Genomic DNA, 26,994 nt, shown 5'->3' on the forward strand with positions numbered 1-26,994 from the left:
ATTCGTCACAAGGAGTAAACAGATAATATGGGACCTAATTGGAAACTGCAGTTTTCAAGGTTACCTGTGCAATATGTACAAAAACAAATAAATTACAAGTCTGTGATTTTCACGTCATTGTTATATTCCTTTATAGCCTGCTATATCACTAGTGGCACTCTGATTTCTTTTAATCAGCATTATATTCCCACAGAGACACTCACACAATTAACTTCAATACGTACTGAAAACACACATTTTCTCCTGACGCCTCTCCAAGTTGCCTTTTCTCATATTTTGGGTAAATTCTAACGTAGAAAATGAAACTGAAATCATTTCGGAAAAGTTTGAAAATAATTCGATGAAAGTTAGTCCCGCCCCACTCCAAAAGAAAAGGGAGCGAAGGCGCTCCCAGCCGGAGCCTGGGCATAAACTTTACGCACAAGTGTCCCTCAGAAGTACACCAGCACTGCGAGATCAGGGACGAGAGGTAGGCAGCGTCACTTTTATAGATAAAACCTCTCCATGTCATCGATAGATTTGATACATTGATCCCACGGGGCATAGATATTAAGATTATACGCTGTGTGCTGTGATCAGTCTAATGTTTTTGATCATGGATAACATTATTTCGAGAGTTGATTTAAATCAGCTGTTTCTAGTTGTGTCGTAACTGTCCGATGAATGAAAATAAGCGGTTATGTTGGGGTTTTTTTTGCTCTGTGTACCGACTGCAACGTACAAATGTTGAAGTCACTTATAATGCTGACTGTTGTGCATCATAGATGACTGAAATCATTTTGGACTGTGTGCTTTACTTTCATGCGCGAGACATTCACTAATCCATCAGCCGTCATCGAAATGTTTTAAGTGTTGAAGTTTCAGCGTGTTTTCTCGTGCGTTGAAGAATTATATACAGTGTTTGCGCGTGTGAAGGCTCCGTGCATGCGCGTGTCACAGTGGGCAAAAGGATGAAGGTCAGTTTTTGGCTACTGGGATGGCAAAGCACAAACAGTCGCTGTTTGAAATGCTTTGTAGGACATTCCCTAACCTGATAGCTGAACAAACAACCCAACAGACTATTTTTCATTGACTGAAAACAGCCCCATGTCCAGGTGTTTAGAGGTAAAGCCATGAGATCTCCAGTGGTCTTTTTCTGTATTGACTTTTCCCCTTTCACTGACTGTGAATGTTGTAGACACACGGCAGACTTTGGATTTTGGTGCTTTTTAGGGCTGCAGTTAAAACACCAAAGCAGTGGGTCAAGTGCCAGTGAAAGACTTCAAGATCTGGTAAAATGATTTTGTACCCGCTGCACACAAAGACTTCATTGATTCTCTAATTGGAATCGCAGTGCACTTTGTGTTGTTCTGCGGCTTTGCCTGGAAAAACAGAGCAGCAGATGTTAGATTTCATTTTGATGATCTGTAGACTTTAGTGATTACATTTAAATGTAATGAGTAGATGCCTTCCATGCTTAGGTCACAGATTCACCTGAAAACACTAACTTACGAGCAGAGTTTAAAGTCATATCATGAAGATATTGCTGGAGGATCTTCATGCATAGGTATACTATCTTTTGCCTTCTGTGGCAGCACCTCCTCTGGTGGGAATCTATTCTAAGGACATGCAGTCTGGGACAAATATGATAACAAAATAAGACGAGCTCCACTAAAATTGGTTAAAAACATTTGAGCATAAAATGTCAAAAGTCATGTTTGTCACGCAGAACGATTTTGAGGTCATCTCTGATGTTGAACCAAGCTTTTTAGAAGGAAGTGTCACAAGTCTTGTACAATTGGCACAAATGCAGGCAGCAAGAAAAAACAGGAAAAGTAAAATAGAAAACACCTGCTTTCAATGTGCTCTCTGATTTAAAGTCACCACTTACTCACAGGAACAGGCCTGACTGTGGTGCCACTCTGTCTCTGTACAGTATGGTGTACAAAGAAAAGCTTTAGAGGCCTCAGCAATTGTTCTATATCACTTTATAGACTACATTACAATGTGTCAGATATAATAATACTCCTGCCATGTATACTGTAGCAAGAAGACGGTTTACTGAATCAGTTTGTGCTCCACCACTTACTGTAGGCAGGTATAAGCCATATTGACCCAAACAACATTTCCATTTTATTCTAGGGAAGCAGTTTCATGAGAATACACTACATGAATGGATAAACTCTGATAAGCTGTTCTCAGTGAAAAACATTGAGCCCAGGATATTGGTATAGTATGGTAAACTATGGCATTGTCAGATAGGGCAGGTTGTGTTTTTGCAGTGCTATTTTTTTTTTTTTTTTTTTTCAACATCTGAGAAATTTTGTTGGGTTATCATTGTCCATATTTCCTCCAGTCAACCTTAACATTGGCCAAATTTCCATGTGCAATCAAATATAAACCACAGCTTTCATCTCCTGTGGTGTTGAAAGAATAGGTATGGAAAAAATGGACATTTGGCAGGTGGTCAAATTAAAATTGTGAGTTACAAAATGTGTTTTTGATATTAACTATAAATACACACTATACATAAAAGGACAGATTTTTTTCAAGCTGAAAACTAAATAACCTTTGTTATGTAAATATGTCAGTAACCACTGTTTACTTTCACAGGCTGAATGACTGAAAATTGCCTCTCATCTGGAAATACATCTACTTTGAAGAACTGTTTTTTTTTAAAACTTTTTTTGCAAAATGAATTCTCAAAGGGTGACATTGTTTCTATGTTTGCTGATCTTTTACATGGATGTCGGTCTAAGCCAGAAAGACTGCACGGGTGTGGACTGTCCTGTTCTGCAGAACTGCATCGAAACAGTTTTAGAGAAGGGTGCCTGTTGTCCCGCCTGCACACAAAGGGGCTGCTCCTGTGAGGGATACCAGTACTACGACTGTGTCCAAGCAGGCTTCCGGAAAGGGAAAGTCCCAGAGGGGGAATCTTACTTTGTGGATTTTGGAAGCACAGAATGCTCCTGTCCCCAGGGAGGAGGCAAGATAAGCTGCCATTTTATTCCATGCCCCGAAATTCCCCCCAACTGCGTTGATATTTTACAACCTGCAGATGGATGTCTGCAGTGTGGGCGAATTGGCTGTGCCCATGACAACAAGAAGTACGAGGCAGGGCACTCCTTTCAGGTGGACAAGTGCCAAGTTTGCCACTGTCCAAATGAGGGTGGGAGGTTAATGTGCTCACCCATCCCTGGCTGTGACCTTCGTGGTGATAATAAGCTAATGTGGGTAACCACTACTGAGAACAACAGCCCTTTGAGAGACATTAGCAGCCGTCATGACAGCCGGCAAACAAGTCCTATAGAGCCATTTTCCAAGCTGGCAGTGAGAAACACTCTCCCACTGTATAAGGAGGACCCACCCAGTTTTGGCAGAGAGAATTATGACTACACTCTAGCAGAGCCAACGTCTTCCACCATCCAGAATCTGGCCCAACCACTGGAATCTACTACAGTACCACCAGTTTACCCAGAGTCAAGCTCCACTACCTCCAGCTCTCATCATGGCAGCAGACATGAGCCAAGAGAAACGCAAAAAAGCCCAAATCCAGAGAGGAGCAATAGGCATGAGGTTACACATAACACGGATCTAACCACTGCGGGGGCTCAAAGCAAAACATCACTAACAACCACTACCACACAGAGAGCGACCACAGAGGACCACAGGCCACAGGAAACTGGAGAAAGGACCATGAGACGAAACAGTGACAGAAACAGAGTGGTGCAAGGGACTTTAAAAGCATATGCTGCCCGTGCCAACGCCGGGGTCCAGCACAAACACAGTCAGAGTAGTCGAACCAGGGGTCACGGCAGCTCCCATTCAGTCAATCATAAGGGGCAAGAAAAAGTGTCAGTGGAGCACAGACAGCCGGTTGGTAAAGAGGAACAAGGGTCATACCCCACAGTCCAGTTCAGTCCCACCAGAAAAGCTCCAGTCAGGATGAGAGAGGAGAGCGAGGAGCCTCAAAGACAACCTCATACCCTCTTCAACTACCAGTCTCAGGATGTGGAGGAAGAAACTGAAGGTAAGTTAGCTCACAATAAACAGTTTTAAGTCATCCTGACCTTTTTATTATGATCAGTAGCATCCTTTCTGAAAAAAAGCAATTGACAGCAGTTGAGTGCAGATTTAAAACAAATCTGACATGAAATGCTTTTGATTCATTAAAATGCCTACATCCCAGTGTGCTGATATACTGACACACTTTTTCAGATCTTCCTTTTCCTTCTCCCGCATCCTGTCTTTTGAGGAGGAATTCATAATCACTCTATTCAAGCTGGCAGGGATTCAGGAAAAACAATTGTTCATGGAAAATCAGTTTTCCCTAGATAGCATTTATCCACCTTACTCAGAGGAGAAAATTAATATATTTACTGTGTATTTATTTTTCATGCATTTAAGTTGAGAGAATGCTCTTTTTTATTTTCTCTAGAGGTTTGTAAAGAGCGAGTAATATTAGGCGTTTTCCACCGTTTTTACATTATTATGCTTCTGATGAATCCGAGCAGCTGAAATTGGTGATTTCTCAGTGAGAGCTCTCCCCCTACCTGCCTCCTTCATGTGATTATCAGCATTTTCTCCAACAGCTCAGCTCTCCTTCAGGGCATATACTGCTGGCCAGTCTACTGCAGGCGCTGGAATAGAAAGCAGATGATGAAGTGATTATGTGGATGTCAAGAAGATGAGTTGCACTTCATTGGAAAATATGAAGAAAAAAATATCCATCTTATTCCAAAGATGTAAAGTTAGGTTACATGTATACAATAAATCAAAACAGAGCTGCATCTTAATCTCCATAAAATACCATATAAAAAAAAAATATAAAAAAAAAAATTATGATGCAATCTGGAATATGATTTTATGCTGTTCCATAAGTGTTAATGATAAATAAGCTTCCGGCCAAGGAAACCTAATTAGATCTGCTGTACTTTATGACTCTATGGCACAGGTAGTCTCACTATATTATAAGACTTCCTCATGAGCTCAGAGAACTAAATAATGAATGAGTATAAGACTATTTCATCCTTATAACCACTTCAGTGACTGCATTAAAGAAACTGCAGGAGTCTGAGAAGTCTGTCCTATTAGTGGTGTTTTGTCCAGCAAACTGCAATCCGGAGGTGTGTAGTTAACCTACTTTACAACACTATGATTTTTGTTGAGACCTGTAACAACTATTCTTTCCTTTCGGCACCTGGCCCCTATAGGTATGTATAGTGAATGCATGTGTGAGGTGTTTGTGTGAGTGCACTCTGAGAGGTACCTCTGAGGTTCATTTACAATAAAGTTGCAGAATACAGGCTAAAAATTAAATGTGAATGTGTATGAATGTCTGAGCCAGTATAGAAATTCTTTGATTTATTGAAGGAAAAACACACATTTATTGTGACAGGTGTCCTTAAACGTTTTCCACACAGTTTATAAGTGAATTAGGATAAACTCCATCTATTCAATTGTAAAGTAATAGCTTTACGAAAGAGAGTTTGAGCTCAAAGTCAAAGATGTTTTTTTTTCTCTGGGGATAAGGAGCTTGGACTCACTGGTCTGGCTGCTCAGTTTGCAGAATGGAATGAGTCTGAAGGTTTACTGAACCAGACTATTGGAAGATTTCCAGTGCGGTGACATGTTAAAGCACAAACAGGGAAAACTCGGCTGATAAGGACGTTGACTAATGCCTGTTATCAATGCCATTAGCTGAGGATGCTAAAATCATTTGCAGAGGAAAAGAGAAAGTATGAATAACAAACACCCTGCTAATCTTTTTTTAAATAGGTGTCATTTTCTGTAAAAAAAACAAACAACAACCCGAGATAATGTTTTTTTGTTTTGGTTTGGTTTTTATGTTCAGTCAATAACTCCTGCTCATTTGCCCTCTTTCTGTGCTCAGAAGGGGGAAGGGATTGTTGAGGCTTTCTGATGCCTGACTGACCTGGTTTAGGATTTCTTGGGGGTTGTACCTTGAGCGGCATAATACCCATGTGATGAATGAGACCACTGTTATGGCTTGATTGCCAGACTACTAGTCGCTGCTCCCTTATGAAGCCTGTGTGATTACCCATCTCCCATGAGAGGCTGCTGGTTTATCTTCCCAGTAATCACTTCATCTGCAGCACACCTCTGTCCGTACATTCTCTTCTCTGTAACTTCCCGTCCTACTTTATCAAACATTAAACACGGCGTTGAGCTAAGTTAGGAGAACGTTAGATATAAAACATGAGCACAGGATAAAAATTATTCAAGGCAAGATTAAATAAACCGGGGAAGCACTTGTTTTTAGCAACAAAACTGTCACAACATGCTGCATGTGGGAGTGGGCTGAGCAGATGTATAATTTTCCTTAGGATGAAAAGGAGGGTGAATTCCACAGCTGGCCATGTGAGAGTTCATTCCTACTGTACCGCCACTGCTGCTTGAAGAAGATAATTGGCTCTGGTTAATCTAGGGTGCCTTCCAGGTCATTTCCAGTAATTTTGGTGCGTCTCCCATCCTCAACATGTCCTTACTGAAAAACCGCCAGATCAACATGTCACCCATGCTTATAAATTAAAAAAAACAAACAACATCTGCTCCAGAGGAAGAAAAAGTGCTCATAAAAGATACCCATAGTATAAGTAGAGAGAGATTGGTCATAAATTGTACAACAATAACATGTCTCCCTCTTTCTGTCAGTAACATATAAGCAGTGATGTAGTGCTGCTGTGTATACATTTCAATACAATACAATACAATTCATGTTTTCTCCTCCAAATATAAAATACTGTAACCCATTCATACAAAATCTTTTTAATGCTTCATTTATATGATTTCTGATGCAGAAAATCGTTACTTCTAATGAGACTTGAAAACCACCAATAAGGTAATATTATTCCCCCATGTTATTTTTATTTATCAGGTCCAGAATCTGGATTTGGATGGATTTCCTCTGGCGAAAAATGAGAAAATTTCCTGTGTTCCGGTTAGTGAACACACCTTGGAATATTTAAGGCATAATAAGGCAACGGGAAACGGGTTCAAATTACGATACTGTGGAAAGTGCTTAGAGTAAAAGTATAATCCACTGCATGCCTCTCTCGTATGTTGCAGTGAAAATTCTAAAAATACATCTGGGGACTTTGGTGAGTCAAGGACACGTGTGCTATCTTTAGGAAACCCAAGATATAAGTGCAAATAAATCATTAAACCATTAGTCACAAGTCCTGGCAAGTGTTTATTAGTGTTTCACAGATTATTTTACCTCGAAGGACGTATAATTGGATTGGAGATTGCGGTGTGAAACCATCAAAGACTGCGGCAAACCCTCAGGGCTTCCAACATCTAACTATAAAAAGATGGATCACACGCTTGCTAGGTCACAATCTGAGGGAAATTAAAGCAGAAGTTGCCAATAACTGAAACATGAATTGACTGTTTTGTAGATTAAGTTATGGTAAAAGCAGATGAGCCCTCCCTGTTATGTCACAGCCAGCTGTTCTTGGACAGTGATTATGTGTTTCTAAACACACGATATCACTGCAAGTACTCATGTTGAAGGTGGGAAGAACATTGTCTCACCTCCTCCTGAGTTTAACACAGGCCTGCATGCACGTACACACGCACACATACACGCGCACACACACACACACAAACACACGCACACACGCACCATGCTTTTAAGCTTTCAGCATTACTCATGTGCTGTGTTCAGCCCCATGTTGGGGACCTTTGGCATGTGCTGTTACTCGCACTGTTGGTGCGGTTGTCTTCGAGCCCACCTATATTGTAAATCACTGCCAAAACCACAAAAGAAAAGACTCATGAGCCTTGATTAGTGGCAGCGCGCACTGCGTTATGACACCTCCAGACATGTTGAGAGTTGCCCTTTTTGGGTTGTTATCCTAACTCCGTATTTTCAGAGAGGGTGATGTCACCATGTCTTTGATTTGGACAAAAGCAAAGCATCTGGTCTTAATGTTACTCTAATGGACAGATACAATGACAGGCCTGGAACAAAGACACTCCTCACTCACCTTTTTAAAAATATATATTGTGTCTCTGTTGTGGAAATACAATAAATCAGCTTAGTAAATTATTGCACAGTTGAATGGGATGAATTTTTACACAAGGCTTAATTATAAGGTATGTCAAACAAGAGAGGAAGCAACCTGGTTACACTGGATACTGCTGTGCTAAACTAGTTTATCATTGCTTTCATCCCCAGTAGCAATTTTAGTGAAATGTGGTATCCCTCAAAGAAAACACAATTTGAAAACATCATGAACTCTATATATTTTAACTGTAGATGGACACCTACAGCAAATTTGTGTTTGTTCGTGACGAGTGAACTGATTCCCTCTGGAGAAAATGAATAGGACGCAATGTAAGAAGGATGAATAACTATGTGCGCTGTCTTTTAATATATATTCACAGAGGTTCAAAGGGACTTGTTAAACTGAGCAGTCGACACAGATACTGTAGTTTTGTATCAAAGAGACATTGTGCCTTTCAAGGTTTATATTTTCTCATTTTGAAACCTTTAAATTATGCACACTACAGAAGACTCTTGCTCTGTTATGAGCAGTTGCCTTGGGCTTATTATAAGTCAAGGTGAGGTATTTTAACAAATAGAAGTGGCTGTGGAAGTTAAAAGTGACCTTGGGCACTCTCGGATATCTGGGCTGAGCTTCATCTATTTAGAACTGTACGATTTTTGCCTCATCTTTGTGACCTCTGCCTTCATTTAAAGCTTATGTTGCAACAGCCCGTGCTGTGAGAGGCCAATTAAAGCTTTTAGAGGGTCGTTCATATCGTTTGTGGCTCTGCTAACGACATGTCTTGAGGGATGGCACAGTAAGTTGGTTCATTGGTTGGTACATAAAATGTAGTGTATTTACGGTCCTCAACTATTGAATGGATTTGGTAAATGCATTATTTTATTTTCTGAGAATGAGTAATCACGAATTCAGTGTAGGAAAAGTGTTGTCTTAAAAAAAGTATTAAATATGTCGAATTATGGTTCTGATTTAAATGGATGAGTTTAAAGTGAAATTAAAAGTTTAAAAGAACATCAGCAAAATGTTGTAGATTCCAAAAGACATTTATCTTTATGATCTCATATGGTGTGACTGACTAAGAAGACGTGAATGTCATAAGTCATGTCTTGTAGAGTAGTGCAGGGCCCACAAATCAATGCTGGAATGCCATGCCCTGTTATTGAGGAAACACGTATACATTTTCCATGTAAACTGGATGATGTGTCTTTGCTCTGTCTGCTCCCTGACCCACTTTGAAATGAGGTGCTAATGTGTTGCCCTTTTCACTCAGGTCCAGCTTTGATTAACCAGGATGCAACAAAAAAAAAGAAGCAATTTTCCTGACGGTAATTTTAGAGAGTTTTGGGTTTCATACTTTTCTCTGCCAGTTCAAGTGAGAGCAAAATCTGAAAATAAAATGAAGCACATATTGTACTTGCAATTCTCAGTGTTCAGTCACCAAGAACACAAGTTGGTTGCATTTCAGATATCAATAACCAAATTTTACAGCCTCTCACTGATGGGTTTCTCAGATGGTAAAAGGTTTAACTATTCTACTGAATTCATATCGTTAACGTTGTTTCATGTGATTTCCCTGAAACACTGGCTGCACTGAGCAGGATCAATCTGGGTCTGAGTGTTTGTGTTTCATTACAGTGTCTGCCAAGGAGCTGCTGAAGACCTGCTGTGAGACAGGGGAGAAATGGGCTTCAGCTAATGGGCACTGCAACAACATGGTACCACCCACCAAAGATAGGCACTCAATATGCTGGTAAGGACATTATTTACAGAGCACCCATCTCCTTCACTGGACTTATCAACAAAGTGAATTAAAATGACTTTATTAAAAGGCACAAAAGATGTAATAATAAATACATTTTCATATCTTGTTTGTAAGTCTATTAAGTTGGAACTCTGAATGATCCTCAGAGCTTTTACTGGTAAATTGTAATTTTTAAAAGTTCCATCTTCAATTCATAGAAACTTTCAGCTCTCTGACAACACTCATGGGAACAATTGTTGTTGCTGTAATGCCACAGTTGCAGTCCAAACACTCCTGCAGTCGTTTCTCATGTGTGCCTCTCTCTGGTAGGACTGCCCAACAACAGTGCTGCCTCAGCTCCCTCAGAGAAAGTCGGTGCTTGGCTGGAATTACTGCAGCCAGAGCAGGAAGTGTGTGCGAAGAGGATGCCAGCAATAAATGCGGAATTAATTCCTACAAGGCAAGTAGATGATCTGTGACCAGCTACCATGGCAAGGGCAAACACAGTTCACCGGGCTTACAGTCAAACTTTGACATTGTAAATTTTAAATTAAGCCAAATTAATACAGTCCACAGAGTTTGAGCAACTTTATTCTTATTTTCCTCTGAGGATTACTGATGTGGTGCCAACTCCCTTGTTATTTAATTATCTTATTTAATTTAGATAAAATGATTCAGGGCCTATTACAACTGAAGATTCCCATAGTACGCGCTTTACAATGTTCAAAGCAGAACTTGAAACGTAACATGTCAATTGTTTGACCTCTCTGAAATTGTGGAAACATGGATTAATAATTGTTGTGGTAAAACAGTAGCAGTGCTGACTATTATGGGAGTCAATAAGGGTCCTATCATGGTGACTGTGTAACTCTCTTGAGCAGCTTGGAGCCATTATTGACATGATGGTGAGTTGCAATTGTTAAATATTGCCTTTCGCCACCTTTCTAAGGGACCCATGTAGATTTTGTAATATTATGCCATCTACAATCATGCTACATCACAGAGGTCATTACCTCAGTTTTATGTTTCGCCATGCTCCTATGCACTCAGTGGGCATCGTGCTGAGAGCTACAGAGAAACTGATTAAGAGGCTGTGTGCAAGAGGAGAGCTGCTCTAAACTAAAGACGTGTAACTACTGAAGTTCAATTCAGCAAGACGAAGAGCCAGCAGCTCTGTCAATTCTTTGTTCACAGCAGAATAATGACAATCCTTACGTCCTGATGTTAGCACGCATAACTAAGGCTGTCATTATCATTAAATTTAAGTTGACAATTAATTGTGATATAAATTGATTAACAATTTGTCTTTTTCTGTTCATTTTATGCTTAATCATAGGTTAATAATGCATTATAAGAAGAACTTCTTCGTCTTGGATTTCATTGCAAAGCCAAACACCACAGCCAATAAATGGATTTTATTTATTGGCTGTGGTGTTTGGCTTTGCAACTAAATCCATTATGTTAATGTAAATAGATGCTCATCAAAATACGGTCAGTGGCACATTAGAAGTTAAGCGCCTGGAGATAAACAGTTGGTGGAGCTAGTTGTTCACTCATGTGCCATTAAACTATGGCACAAGAAAGGGGCACAATGAGGTGACGTCAGAAGAGTGCCAAATAAACTTCATAAGGTAGAAAACGACTTGGAAATATGACATTTATGTTAGATTTATTCAGCTGTTTTTATTCAAATGAATGAAAATGTCTCTAATGATCATGCAAAATGATTGCATTTAGCTCAAATAATCACGATAAGGCGATTATGTTATGACTTTAATAGAGTTATGCAAAATATTTGCAAATAATCACTTAAAACAAAGTACAGCTGAAGCTGATGGAAATAGTTTTTGAAAATAATTTGACTTGACTAGCGCTTGAGAAAAGGTTAAGGGATCCCTAAAGTAATAAAAATGCATCCTGAAGGACCATTAATCTGTGTATGAAAATTCATAAAAAGGGTGTTGAGACATTTCACGTACATTTCACCCACAAATATCAACCCCAATATGAAGATAGAGAAAAGTCAGATGATCATTAAAGTTAAGATGATTTATCCTCTTGGAATCATGACAGTCTGTACCAAAGTCCATCAAGAACAGGAGCTGTTGAGATAGTTTCATTGTAATAGCACAAATGCATGTCTGCCAAATTTCTTGGCAATCTATTCAATATTCAATTCATCCTCTGGGGATCATATAATTAAAAAATAATGGAGATTCAGTAGCTCTGGAGAGATTTGCAGTGGTGGACCAACTGACCCAGCAGTCAACTGTCCAAAACTGACGATCATAGAGCCACTTCACCGTGGTTAAAAGTAAATCTTGTGTACTACATGGACCAGTGTGTAGTATTTTTAACAGCTTTTTATGTGCAGCAGCTTTAAAAACCTGATCCATGACTACATGTAAAGACTGTTTGTTTGAACTGCAGGAGTGCTGCGGCTGCTGCTCTCTTGGGCTGCAGTTCCGCAGTGAGGGGCATCGCTGTGAAGCTCACCAGTACCTGGGCTTCCACTGCAGACACATCTTTCTAACCTGCTGCGAGGGGGAGGAAGGGAGGGCTAAGAATCCGAACGTCTGGCACACAGTCAGAGAGAGGCCCGCTCTGGACTCCACTATACCACCGGAAAAAGGTATTGTCAACAAAATTATTCACACGCACACGTACACAATTTTGAAAGGCAAGTTTCAGGCCAAAAGAGCGGGTGGGATGCACTACCAAGGAAAGGTACTGACGCAAACAAAAACAGAAATCCCATTTTCTTTAAACTATCTCTTAAAAGGAAGCACACCAGCACCCTGGTGAAAAATAGTACACCTATTGAGATGGTGTAAAAATCCCAGTCATCCCATGTAATGTAATTCTGAGAGATATAGGGTCTGTCTGCCTGCCTGGCATTGTATTCACTTCTGTTCCAGTAAACGACTTTGTTTTTGGAAGTTGTCTTGTCCTGATTTGCCTTGGCTGCTTGAGGGGGAAAAAATTGGCTCATCAAATTCTTACTGCAACAGTTTTTTTGAAGTCTCACCTGCCTTGTGGTCATGAGTTATGAGGAACATCTCACTGGGATGTTAATTGAGTTTTACTTTCATGCCAAACATTTTGCCAATTTTACAGTGATATATGGAACAGAATCAGAAATACAGAACACATCATTCGGTGCGTTTTGTGTATCTTGTTATGCAACATGTACAGGGCTCCAGGTGGGCAGGTGTTACTTACCCTTTGAAGGAAGTGCATTCAGCACACACGTGGAATTTACAACCGCTGGGCCTACTGTTTCCTGCCTTTATATCAGGTTATCTGGGCGAGTCATACTGGCTCCAAATAAACTACCTTACCCAGGGGACACTACGAGACAGTCACCTGTTTCCGTTCTTGTCTTCCTGTTTTTTTCTGTCTGCGGTGTATCCAAGTAACATTACATTAACCTCACAATAATGTTAGCCTGGCTACAAAAGGGCACAAAATGTGCACAAACAGCGTCAGATGATAACACAACCAAGCTTTGACAGTCAACGCCTACCAAATTATTAGCTACTAAATGCAAACTGGGCGGGGCAAGTTGACGTTAGTGCCACTGCTACTTGATGCAGCTACAGTTCAGTTTAACCCAAGAACATACTTTAAGTATGTGGACTTCATATTCCTTATGAGTAATAGTGTTCTCTCAAAAATGTCTAGTGCTTTCTGAATTTATGCAACCATTAAATATTCAACTTGATAATACAAATTAATTGTGGAGTTAATTTGGTAAAATGGCTGAATTCACTGCTAGCCACACACTGTGACTTCCTGTGAAGGTTTCAAATTTAAAGCTTCAGCATTTTCTACACTGTTAAGCATTTGCCACTTGGTCCAGCAACTCCTACTAGGTTAATCTTGTCACTCTTTTTACATCAGTAATATCTCCTAGTATCTTTTATTCACTGTGGAAAGTCAGAATGTAATACTTTATGTTTTGCTGATACCGGCCGATAAAGAGACCATCATGAGAATAAGGGGACTACTGGCACATATTTTTTGCATGTGTATTTTTTATAAGAACCCTTCTAAAGATGGGCGTTGCAAACTTGCTTAGGATGTGAATGGTGTGGTATGTGGCCGTGGTTGATGCCGTGCACTTAGCCCTGTAAAAATAAACATTACAATAAAAAACAAGAAAAGAAATCCTCCTTATCATTGAGATCTGTTAAAAAGAGGCTGTCAGATCTTTCCTGTAAATATTTAAAAGGTGTTTTCCTTTATGTTATGTTCTTGCCTGTGAGAGCAACGGCCACTCTCTCCTTGTGCCGTAGTATCTGACAGCCCGTACCCTAAGGAGGCCTTCTCCATCGGAGAGGAGCAGGATGGGGGGAATGCCGTGGAGGGTCCTGTTGAGGTGGAGGACATGGATGAGTGCCAGATATATGAGGGCAACATCTGCCACCACAGATGTGTCAACACGCCGGGCTCTTTCCGGTGTGAGTGCTTCCCTGGATACGTGCTGCAAGATGACGCTTTCACTTGTGCACAAGGTAAAGTGAAGACCACCGCATTTCCACTGATGGCCACACATAGGGAAGCAATTCGTTGTGCCATTTACTCTTTGAAGTATGATATACAGTATGCATGCATGTTTGAAAGACCCCGTTTGTCTACACATTCACTTTGTATTATTTTCCTGGCCTGAGTAAGTTCCTTCCTGTCTGCAACGGCCTGATACTGCCTAATAATCTGTTCATACACTAACATCCCTTTCCTGGTCTGACAGCAATGCTAATCTAGTGCTGTTGTCAAAATGAATTTCAGCTGAAAATGCTTTTTTCACTGAGACTCATTTTATGTTTAAGTTAAATCCAAATGTCTGCTCGGACGTAGAGTTCAGAAGTACTTCCAGGTAATTCTGTTCAACGTACCAGACTTTAATCAACAGTGGCTTTCACCAACACAAGCCTGTCTCAACAGGATACTAATGCCAGAGTTCTCTGCAAATTATAGTGAGGGATGGGGCTCACTAATAAAAGCAAATGTTTGTCTGCAGGCAATGTCTTTTCCTGTCTCACCTCCATTGCTATTACAACTTTCATCTGTAGCCACTAGTCTCATATCGTTGGATGAAAACGCAGGCATTGCACAAGGTCTGAGTCTCTTAACTAATACAGCTGTAGATGGAGAGGTGGAATTCATGATTACAGTGTAGTTCATTGCTCGTGTGTTGACATTATTCATGTTCATGCAGAGACGGTGGATGAGGAGAACAGACTGAAGGAGGTTGACAGAGCGGTGGCGGAGCCCACCTCACCACTTCCACCTCCCACCCAGCCTGCTGTCCCACTCAACCCCTGTGAAGGTTAGAGACGCACAGCTTAATCATGGGTGGAGAGCTGCTGGCAGTTCACAATCCATTCATCCTCATGTCTTAATCAAAGACTGGAACATGCATCTTGATGTAGTTGGATATGTTTTGCGGAGGAGGCGGCATAGGTGGCACAGGCGGCACAGGCGGCCATAGACTGACATTCAACCATCCACCCTTTCAATGAAATCTAATTGTGCTGCAAAAGGTCAAATGGAAGTGGCATTTTGGCATCAGCCGCTCATTCTCACGAGTTCTCCATATCATAATTCACATTTTGTTGGTCTTGTTTGGTTTCCATGACACCAGGGTGGAGGTCCACCACAGTGTGGGCCAAAAGTATGAAATACAATATGACCAGGTCGGGATCAACCTGGAAAAAAGGAAATGAGCAAACAGCTATACCGTAAATACTGCTCTGTCTCCCACACACAGCCACAAAGCCCTCCTCTGTTTCTGCTTAAATATTGCTGTGTGGTGTAATAGTACAGTATATTTCCCTTTACCCAACCATACTGGTTTTTTTTCCAGGAAATGGCATCTGTGAGCAACAGTGCACCCCGGTGGGCGGAAGGCCACAGTGCTTCTGTTTCCCAGGATTCTCCCTGAGAGCTGATGAACGCTCTTGTGAAGGTAAGGAACTAATCCTTTTTCTTACATCACATTGAGGTCGCATGTGGAACGTTTGTGTAATCATAGGGATGAAAAATGGCTCATTTCAATTTAATTTTTCAGTCAGAGGAGTTTGGTTCCAGCTGAGGAGAGTTTCCTGGCAAGACTGTCCGCCACTGATTTGTCTCTTTCTCTCATCAGTGCCTCTAGATTTGCAGAGGAGATACAGCGCTAATCCCCTTCAGTCTCAGCAATGTGCTGAGGAAAAAAAGAAAACATAAGAGGGGAAAAGTTTTCATCTTGTTCCTGAACTCTGTGTCTCTACCGGAGGGATTATCCCAGCTATCCATGCGTTGTCATGATATGTCTCGCTAACTGCATACCACATACATATATATACCCTTTATTTGCACTGTGGTGCACCGTGTGTTTTATCATGAGGCCGATCAGCTACCGCTCTCTGTGTCTAAGCTGTCTCTCAGGGACACATCTTTAAGTAAAGCCACAACCACTGGTCTGTCTCCTGCTTGACAGCCGCAAACTGTGGCAGTGACACAGAGAGCGGCTCAGTGTGGTGACAAATTTCTCATTGTGTGGATTTTATACCCAGTGGCCTCGGCCCTAATCTCTCTCCTCGAGGAGGGTCCGACCTGTCTCTTTAATCTGCCTCTAACTGTAGACTGATACACCCAGACGACAGCGCACTTGATGTAATTTTGTGTCTGCTTGTCTGCTTTTCTTAAACCTTTTCCTCCAGCCTCTTCTTCTGTGCCTTCCTCATTGTTTATTCTCCTTCTTCACTCTCACACATTTGTCTTGATTCTTTTCACCATCCAGACATAAATGAGTGTTTATCTGCACGTGCCTGCCAGCTGACTGAGCGCTGCGTGAATACGGCGGGGAGTTTTGTCTGTCAGAGACTGATCACCTGCCCCCCCGGATATCAGATCAACAATGACCTTTGTGAAGGTACATTAAACCTTATCAGCATTAAACAGCATCAAAGTATTCACTTCCATTTACAGTCAATATGTTGGAAATACCAGCAAGGGAGCCTTTGTATTGCCGCATGTTCACAATGTAAGGAAAGCGCATTGTTCAGGCACAATAACTTTTACAACCCTCCTGAGTAAGTGTTGAGAATTTGATTTTTATTTATTTCTCTACATCGACCATTTATGTAATTTTGTATTTGAGAACACGAACAAGAGGGAACATTAAGGGATATTACTTCAGAAAAGTTTTTCTATTGTAGTTGCTTGCTGCTAACTCAAACTTGAAAAGCTGCCCAGCTTGTCTTTGTGGGTGGTGCTCAACTTTGTGATGCAATAGTAAACCTCCCAATACGTCTCATTATTTCCGTGCACCATAAATTGGGCCTTTGCAGAGGTCTCATTCATAAAGCAGCAGCAGCAGTGTTCAGGAAGAGGGGGCCTCACAGATGAGTTTTAGATGTGCTGTAAGTGCTGCTTGCCTCTGCAAATGGTTTTCTGCGGGCTCCAGAAGGGAGACTCAGCTAATCTGGACTCTTTGCGAAAGGATTTTCAATTTGGCAAAACGAGCATTCAACAAGAAAATATGTTTACAATAAGACTCCAAACAGTTGCAACGTCAGGCCATTTTCATAAATGAGGTGTGTGAAAAAACAACTTTCTGCTGTGTTACTATTCCCACTTTGTGTCTTACCAGGAGACTGTAATGCAACACTCCTTTTGCCTCCTCTCACAAATGAAGAGTCACTGTTCGAAGAAAAAATAAATTGTTTTCCTCTCTAATCTGCAAATAGAATGACTCGGTTAAATCCAGGAATTAATTGTGCAATCTAGTCTTTCTTTTATTTTTGAGAATCTTTCAAATGTACTCCTCTGCTGTAATTCAGTCAAACCAGAAAGCACAATACTCACATTGCTGAAAACAGTGCATTTTGCTCTTTCTGTTGACAAAAATGTACAAATTAGATCTCATAATCAACTAATTTAGACTTTTTTCTTATAGAAAATACAGTTGATTGTCTGTGCAGTCGTGGTTACAGTAAAAATAGGAACAGCTAGTAGCAAATGTAGCATGACAGGGCCAATTTGCTGAAATGTAAATAATAGTAGGTGAAAAACAGAAGATCAGGTTGCCCACAGCTTAAACAGTACTGCATGGAAAACGTTACATTTTTCATTTACATCACAAAAAGCATGATTGGGAGATGAAAGCAAAAACATGTTGCTGATAATGTGTCAAAATTACCTTTTTTGTGTTTTACAGTGTCCCCTCAATTTGACTGTAGTACCCTGGAACACTTCTCTATTGATATTGTATGAAACCTATACGCAGATAGATACTATATATACAGCGACATACAGGCACAAAATTTTTGATTTATTGAAATCATTTCATTCTTAAATTTGTTTTATGCAAAGTGCTCTGATGAAATTTCAGCCAAACCTATTCTCAAAATAAATGTCACGCCTTGCTGAAGCACATATGTAGGCCTGTAAGTAAAGGGAGTAACACAGGGAAATAACTGCCGAGGGTTAAAATGGGTTAAATTCTCCCATACAGCAGCGGTGGACTTTTTGACCTTTCAAGGCTCCTTGAGCCCTTTGCCTTCACTGGGAGGGAAGTCACTGCCAATCTCGCACACATTTATCCTGCTTCCTGGTTTTCCTATCTCTGTCTCCGTCGTTGTCAGGCTCACTCAGCTTCTTGCCGAGTCTGCCAGGTTTGTGTCAGTAGCAAGATGCTCAATCACTCTCTGCTGCTCAGAGACCTACCCTATATCTGCAGGGCTGCCTGCCATAGCTGGTTAAGGCCTCTATACAGCAATTACAGTGGTGAAATCCCGCAAACCTCCTTGAAAACATAAGACGCTAATGCATTATTCACAGACACACACATATGTATGCACTGCCTTTTGTGATATTTTGGGAGTGTTATTTCCCTCCAGCTTTCGTTCATTCTGTGGCAACAGATGTGGAGGGCTGATTGACAGGAGGTAAATCCCTGAGTAGACAGGTGTTGGAGGACTGGGGGAATAATGTTCACACACACGGCACAGGAAGACTGATGCGTGTGACTTCTGCTGGTTTGACTCATTAGATGTATTCATCTTGTTGAACTAATAAACTGTCATTCAGGCTTTTTAGTTTGCAAATAGATTGATTAGTGTAAATAAGGTTCTTAAATTCTAATACAGTTCTTTTAGTCTTGATTAACCCCTGACTGTTGACTGGGAGAGATTTATCATAGATGAACAGCACTAAAAGTGAAACATGTGATCTGTCTTTTAACCACACTGTCATCTAGATGTAAAATATGGTATTACATGTAAGGCAAGGCAGGTTTATTTGTAGAGCACATTTCAACAATAAGGCAATTAAAAGTGATTCACGTAAAACCATTAAAAGCATCAAAACATAAGGCAAAAAAAAAGGACATTTAAAAACCATTAAGAACAGTGATTAAAACATTAAAAACAGTGATTAAACCATTAAAAACAGTGATTAAAACATTAAAAACAGTGATTAAAACATTAAGCAAGCTAAAAAAAAAAAAAAGGATCAAAGTTACAGTCAAGTTTAATACATCATCAAATCTGATTTTGTAATTTTCTTAATATGGCTGTTCAGATTGAGGTTTGAATCCATGACTGCACCTAGATTTCTGGCTTGGTTTGTAGTTTTTAACATCAGTGATTAAAGATGAGCGCTGACTTTTAATCGTCCTTCCTTGGCACCAAAAACAATTACTTCTGTTTTATCTTTGTTTAATTGAACACAATTCTGGCACATCTGAGTGTTGATTTGTTCAATGCATATACCCAGCTCTTGTATGGGATTATAGTCCCCTGGCGATATAGTTATGTAAATGTGTGTCTTCTGCATAAATATGATAACACACTTTGTTGTTTTCCATAATCTGAGCCAGTGGAAGCATGTAGATGTTGAACAGAAGAGGCCCCAGAATTGAAGCTTGGGGAACGCCACATGTCATTTTAGTCTGCTCTGATGTGTAATTAGCTATGTAGGTGTCCTATGCGCATGATTAACAACTGATAATTTCTTTAGTTCTCATAAACTAATTTATTTGTCTTCTCCCACAGACATCAATGAGTGCGTGCAGGGAAACCATAACTGTGGAGCTGGCTTTGAGTGTGATAACACAGAGGGCTCGTTCAGGTGCAATCGCAATCCTCAGTGTCCTGTGGGCTTTAACCAGGACACACAGGGCGACTGTGTAGGTAAGAGAAACCATGTAGGTATTTTTTTTTATTTTCATTCTTAATTGTTATTAGTAAAAATTAATCTGTGTCCGCACTGGACTTCTAACCTCAAATGTCTGTTATTGGTGTGTAAAGATGCATAAAAAAGATGTAGGCATTACACATAAGATAAAGTAAATAGATCATTATAATACTACGTTTCAACATTATTTTAGCATTTCATAAGACCAAAATTTGATAATCATGTGATTGTTAATGTCCATTGCAACACTGATTGCTGGTAACCAGTCTTGGGCCATTGATTGAAGGACAGATGTATGCAGATGTTTATTCTATAATTTTCTTTCTGGTTTTAAATGTAAATGGTAAATGGTCTGTACTTGTATAGCGCTTTATCACCTTTCGGTCTCAAAGTGCTTTAACATGGTTTTTCCCCATTCACCCATTCACACACTAATGAGACAGATCACCATGCAAGGTGCTGCCATCAGGAGCACATTCACACACCGATGGTACACCATCGGGAGCAACTTAGGGTTCAGTGTCTTGCTCAAGGACACTTAGGCATGTGGACAGGAGGAGCTGGGGATCATACCACCAACCTTCTGATTAGTGTGCAACCCACTCTACCGTCTGAGCCACAGCCCCACTGCTGTGCAATCTGAAGAAATAAACAGGTAACGTGTTTGTTTGGAATAGAAAAAAAAAAGAAATGACAAGCCCTGAGATCCCTTATCTGGCTCCCAAACACAAAGAGAAAATTTCTCCACAGGTGAATCGCCGCCTGTGCCGTCTATGAAGATGCACAGCATGCAGGTGAATCAGCAGCACAGCAGTGACAGAGGGGTTAAATGCCACACAGACAGGGGATCAGAGAAGTTGCTGTTAGGGGCTGCAAAGGGGTGGATAAAAGCCAATCTTCTGCCCTCCTCCAGTACAAACTGATGCTGTGGAATTAGCCCCCAGGGGCAGGAACTTGGGCATGTCGAGGCAGCAGATGCCACTATAAAAGGAGTGTAAAAGAAATACTCTGAGAAATGAGAAAATAGAGAAAATGTCAGACACACACACACAACAAAGTTATCCAGGGGAATGCAACTGTGTGATGTGTGCTTGCTTTGATATCGCAGCACTGTGTGGCTAAAGAGCCGCGCTCTAGTCTCTCATGCCTCGTCTTTGTGCCTTTGGGGCTTTCCTCTTCTTCTACTTTTCCTCACCTCTCTCTCACTCTTTCTATCGCTCTCCCTGTACCAGACACTGATGAGTGCAATGCTGTGAGCCAGCCATGCAGTCCAGGATTTAACTGCATCAACACGGTGGGATCCTACATGTGCCACAGGAAGATAATATGTAGCCGTGGCTATCACGCCAGTCCTCATGGATCCAGATGTATTGGTAAGATTTGTAGTTACTACGCATGAAGCACGTGTAATCAGATTTGATATGCAGACTTTAGGGTGAGAAGGCCTTTACACGCAACCAACAAAAAATGTAACACTCAAAGAACTACTTTTGTTTGTTGCCTTGAAAAATTAAAAAAAATATGATTTCATAAACAAATAGATCACAAAGTAGAAGGCTTATGAAAAAAAAACAAAAAAACATTTCTAATGCTATTTGAGTTTAAAAACACAAAGCGGTGGGAGCTGAATGTTACCACTATCATTTTACTGATTTCTTTATCACTTTACAATCCATCTTGTAGATGTGGATGAATGTCAGAGCAGCCTGCATCGATGTGGAGAAGGCCAGCTGTGCCACAATTTGCCTGGTTCCTATCGTTGTGAATGCCAGACAGGCTATCAGTATGACTCATTCAGGAGGATGTGTGTAGGTATGCTGGGCTTTGTATACGTCATGAAGAACACTTGCTAAATTGCAAAACAAAACAAAAAACACCTTTTATTTCTTTTTTGTTTTGTCTTCTTCTCAGATAGTTTCTTCCTTATTCAGTTACTCCTTCACTTCCTCTCACCCTTGACCACTTTTTTTTTTCTCACTCTCTTGTAATTCTGTACAGCCAGCCTTTCTCTCTACCTGCCTACTCTGCTGCTCCTGTTTATTATTCTGTGGTGGGAGAGCTGCTGCTGTTTCCCAGCCTCTGCTGCTGGCTCCTGCAGTATCCACTGGGCTACCAATCACGTCTCCCGCTGCAGAGACTCTGTTCTGCCCCCGCCGCTGCCGCCGCCGCCGCTGCCGCTGCCGCCGCTGCTGCTGCTGCTCCCTCTGTTTGGGATTTACTGTGTTGTGACTCTCATAATAATGGACTGTGCTCAAGTGTTTAGACTATCAGCAGACAGATGGCCCCGGTTACATCGCACTCTCGTTGACATGCACGCAAACATGCGCGGGCACGCACACGTGCGCAGTTGACAACAAACTCACACATGTTTGGCTGCACACACACACACACACACACTTGCACACATGGGTGCAAACGCACAAATGTCAAATTTACTTACCCTAAAGTATGATGATGTTTCTTCTTCCTCTCAGATGTGAACGAGTGCTGGCGATACCCAGGCCGTCTGTGTGCCCAGACCTGTGAGAACACCCCGGGCTCGTATGAATGCTCATGTACCTCTGGTTTCCGCTTATCTGGTGATGGCAAGAACTGTGAAGGTGTGTGTGTGTGTGTGTGTGTGTGTGTGTGTGTGTGTGTGTGTGTGTGTGTGTGTGTGTGTGTGTGCATGTCCCTGCATGTTGCTGTATGTTTTTGTGAAATTGTGTGTAAAAATATGTGTGTGTTTGTTGGGACACCAGTTTTGTGTGTGTTTATGATTAGTGTAGGTTGCAGGACTGAGCTGATATTAAAGCTGGCCACTGCAGCATGTTACTGAGGAGGGATAGTGGTAAGGTGTAATAGTGTATTATACTGTAAATCATGCTGTGCCTTCAAGCAGAAACCAGTAAAAGCATAATTGGCTTAATAACAACATTTGTTTAGATGTTAGGATAAAACCATAGAAAAGTCTTTGATCAGGTGAGTTGTGACAGTAATGAGCGCTAACCTCTAATCTCCAGATGTGAATGAGTGTTTGGCCAGCCCATGCAGTCAGGAGTGTGCCAACATCTACGGCTCCTACCAGTGTTACTGCCGAAAAGGCTACCACCTGAGGGAGGACGGGCACACCTGTGAAGGTGGAGCGTGCTCGATTACGCACAAACACCGTATTTATACCGAACCTATGTTTGGGTGAGTCCATAAATCAATTTCACATGTTTTATTTTCCTTATCACCCAGACATCGATGAGTGTTCCCAGAGCGTCGGCCATCTGTGTACCTACAAGTGTGTGAATGTTCCCGGCAGTTACCAGTGTGCCTGTCCTGAATACGGATACGCCATGTCTCCAAATGGTCGTTCTTGCAGAGGTAAACATCACCCACCAAACAAAACAATACACTAACCACACGCATGCTCATACTGAGCTGCAGTAGCTTCAGAGCCTCATTAAGTTCTTTTCCAGAACTGGTTTTAAAAATGGTGCAGCACCCATTGAACTCCTCAGAGTGCACTGTAATGGTTCTGCTCAGATAAATATAATTGGTGGTTTTACAGTGGTGCAGTAATTACATACTCTATAAAATTTTATTGGCCTGAGAAACTTGTCATACTAATTTGAATTTTTTTACTTGAGCAGTCTTTTTCCCCACAAGGAGGCTTTTCCTCGAAGCTCTATCATCCTGCTACTAACACGCATTTCCTACTCTCCAGGCAGTAAAAACCAACCCTTCTGCACTAACTGTGTGTTTTAGATATTGATGAGTGTGCCACAAGGGCCCATAACTGCTCTTTAGCTGAGACCTGTTACAACATCCAAGGAGGGTACCGCTGCCTTTCTCTCAGCTGTCCAGCAAACTACCGCAAAGTGTCAGACACGTAAGTTTCAACATCACTTTAAAACAAATTTTCAGTACAAGTCATCGGTCATAAAATTGTATCTCTTTTTAAAGCACTTTGATTCACCTCGTTTTTGAATGGTGCCTTACAAGTTAAGTTTACCCTGCCCTCTCCTCCCTTTATCCCTCCTAGGCGCTGTGAGCGGATCAGCTGTCCCAACTACATGGACTGTCAAAACTCTCCTCTGAGAATCACCTACTACTACCTAAGCTTCCAGTCCACCATCGTCATCCCTGCGCAGATCTTCCGCATCGGACCCTCCCCCGCCTACTCCGGAGACAACGTTATCGTCACTATCACGCAGGGAAATGAGGAGAACTACTTCAGCACCAGGAAGCTGAATGCCTACACGGGCGCTGTGTACTTTCACCGACAGGTTCAGGGTCCAAGGGATTTCCTAATCAACGTAGAGATGAAGCTCTGGAGACAGGGGACGTTTACCACTTTCCAGGCCAGGATCTACGTCTTCATCACAGCCAACCTGCTCTAACAGTCGGAGCTGTGCAGTGGCCAATATGGACCTTAATGTAGCTCATATCACTATTTAACTACACCACTATCTGTCATGATGAGTTTTAATAGTTAATCTTGCTTTTTGTTCAGTTGAAGTTAAAACATTGCTGTAAGTAGTGGAACATTCAGAAAGAAGCTTTCTGTCACTTTCAGTTTTTACTACATGAAAACCATATCATTTTTTCCCCCCCATCTTAATATGTGGTTTGAACATGTTCCATAATTTTAAATACTCTTTAAAGTCTGAATATAAAATAATATATTTAGGAATACAACTATATTTATGATACCACAAAAATGAAACTTTTGTTGTCATTCTGGTTATTTGAACTTGATTTTGGTCAAATTTGAAAATAATAACGAGATAACTTCTGCCAACTTTAATCAAATTTTTTTCCATTACAGAACAACTGTATGTCTTATTTGTTTTGCACTGCACAGCTGCTTTTATTTAGTCTTTGAAGTATTAATGTTAAACTGTATGGTGTATTTTTGTATCCCTGTAATCAGACATATTATCAGTGGATGTATCATATTTTTTTATGCTAGATTCTTAAGCAGCAAAGTATTTTAGTAAAATATTAAAAAACAACAGCGGAGATTGGTGAGTAATGACTTTTCTTTTGTAGGAATGTGTTCTGTCTTTGTTTTATAATTATTCCTCTGTCATTTTCTCTTGACTAACTTGTTTGATTATGCACCAATTCTTGTTAAAATATATAATCCATTCTTGTCTGGGCATGTCACAGGAAATATCCATGCCTATTTACATACCTGTTCCCACCTTACAAGTAAGTGAACTCGACACGAGCGCCATCCGTCATCACATGCTGGTTGACGCACACACACATTTTATGATGGCTAATAAAAGTAATGGTCATGTAGTGTTTGATATCAGTAATAAAATTGTTGTGGTCTTCTTATTTGAATATGTAAGGTCTGCACTTTACAGCTCCATCTACTGGAGTCTGTAACAAAGAAAGTGTCACGCTACCACCTACAGGATGAATGAAGTCCAACACCCTTAAATATTGGCTTTCCTCCAAAGCAGTGGTGTCTTATACAACAATTCCACAGAAAAAAAAAAACATTAATGTGAAGTATTGTGTATAAACTTGAATTCATTTTAGTAAAACCCATAGATAAATAAGCAAAGATGGTAGTTTTCACCTATTTAAACTGTAAAGTAATCTTGTGCCACTGCTCAGGGTTCAGTGAACCTCCTGGACATCCTGTAATCATCGGAAAGGGTGTGGGTGTCTCTTTATGACAGCTGTATTAATGCATGTTGCACATCCAAATACAGCCACTCGCCAGTTTTCTGTTCTCCCAGATGAGTTATATTGTCAAAGGTCATTTCAACAGAGGAGACTAATTTCTGTGATTTCTGCACTAATTTTAGACCCTTACTCTTTTCTTGGAGAAAATGATAACAGCTGTCCCCCCCCCCAAAAAAAAAAAAAAAAAAAAAAGAGTATCGAGGAAACATTCAATACAGTGCTCAAAATCTTCTAAGTCCTTCCTTCTGACATAACTCATAATAATAGCTATGTGTGTATGACTGACTAAGCTTTCAAACACACCCAATGACTGAGATGCCACTCTTGGTATGTATAGTGCATAACAAGGCCTAGAGCTGTGACTGATGTCTCTTTCCCCTAATTAGCTTTATCTGCTCTTCAAGATTAGGTGGTGCTGTGTTTCAGGGACAGTGAATCATGCATCTCAGACAGGGGAAGATACAGAACACATCTATTATAGGTTTAGGGACACTGGCAGGAAGCTTTGAAAGGTCCTGGACAAAGAAAGAAGGACTGTAAGTAAATTATAGGAATGGGCAGTTGGAAGAGAGATATATTGGTGTAAAGTCACTGTACTAAAGATAATATATGTTTAACCCCTTTCGCCCTGGAGGTCCCTGTACCAGGACCAGAACTGTATCTATAAGAACACAATGGGCACCATTTATTGAAGGTTGCCAAATGCTGCATATTCAGTTAAGAGGCCACCTATGACACTGAAGTGGATGCAGCATTTGTTGTGCTCCATTTCAGTTGCATTAAATGTGGTAAGGTTACAGATTAACTTTTTTTTTTTTAGAGCAGGTTAAATAACATCCGTGTTACTGACTCAAAGTTATAAATTTGTAATTTACTAAAATTGATGGCTTTGATAAGGAGGAAGTAACATTTTTTGGGGCCTCTTGATAAGGATAAAGTATCTTTTTGCATTTCCACATATCCAAAATATCCAAGGTAATTTTGGCCTTGCAATGAAGCTGGTATTGACTAAATTTGGGGATGTTTTTTCAGGTAAAAAAAAAAAAAAAGATACTACAGGGCTGAAGGAATTAAAATATTTGTTATATGTGTGAAACATCTTTCATTAATGTCACCTGTTTTCCTTTTTTAATTTTAGTATATTTGATATTTTCTGTTTATTTCACTTCTTGCATCTCATGTCACTGTTTGCTATATTTCACTCACTTTCATTCTCTGTACTTTTAGTTTTAATTTAATTGTTGCACTGAAATGTAGTCGTAGTAGTAGTAGTAGTGGTGGTAGTGGTAGTAGTAGGAGCAGTAGTAGTAGTGGTGGTAGTAGTAGGAGTAAAAATCTGACCTGGTAAAAATGAATGGGGAATGCTCTCCCCTCAGTCCA

At 40.6% G+C, this 26,994-nt stretch overlaps 1 protein-coding gene across 1 annotated transcript; it reads left to right on the plus strand.

Moving 5' to 3' along the window:
* The first annotated feature begins 425 nt into the window (after positions 1 to 425).
* Positions 426 to 25,242, plus strand: LOC138635898 (fibulin-2-like). The gene is made up of 17 exons (XM_069723610.1): positions 426 to 469; positions 2,593 to 4,009; positions 9,651 to 9,765; positions 10,087 to 10,216; positions 12,187 to 12,388; positions 14,055 to 14,273; positions 14,978 to 15,088; positions 15,626 to 15,727; positions 16,544 to 16,675; positions 19,800 to 19,937; positions 21,174 to 21,314; positions 21,625 to 21,753; positions 22,416 to 22,541; positions 22,944 to 23,060; positions 23,164 to 23,292; positions 23,677 to 23,800; positions 23,954 to 25,242. The coding sequence occupies exons 2-17, from the start codon at positions 2,674 to 2,676 to the stop codon at positions 24,309 to 24,311; spliced, it is 3,609 nt and encodes a 1,202-aa protein (XP_069579711.1). The 5' UTR covers positions 426 to 469; positions 2,593 to 2,673; the 3' UTR covers positions 24,312 to 25,242.
* The last annotated feature ends 1,752 nt before the right edge of the window (positions 25,243 to 26,994 follow it).

Source organism: Brachyistius frenatus, unplaced genomic scaffold, assembly GCF_029030835.1.
Source record: "Brachyistius frenatus isolate BFR_SWC_R1_liver_20210118 unplaced genomic scaffold, ASM2903083v1 Contig_6, whole genome shotgun sequence".
Lineage (NCBI taxonomy): Eukaryota > Metazoa > Chordata > Actinopteri > Embiotocidae > Brachyistius > Brachyistius frenatus.

Coding starts and splice junctions, on each gene's coding strand:
- LOC138635898 (XM_069723610.1), top strand. CDS start 2,674: ATGAATTCTCAAAGGGTGACATTGTTTCTATGTTTGCTGATCTTTTAC. Junction 4,010..9,650: donor TGTGGAGGAAGAAACTGAAG/GTAAGTTAGCTC, acceptor GTTTCATTACAG/TGTCTGCCAAGGAGCTGCTG. Junction 23,061..23,163: donor GGACGGGCACACCTGTGAAG/GTGGAGCGTGCT, acceptor CTTATCACCCAG/ACATCGATGAGTGTTCCCAG.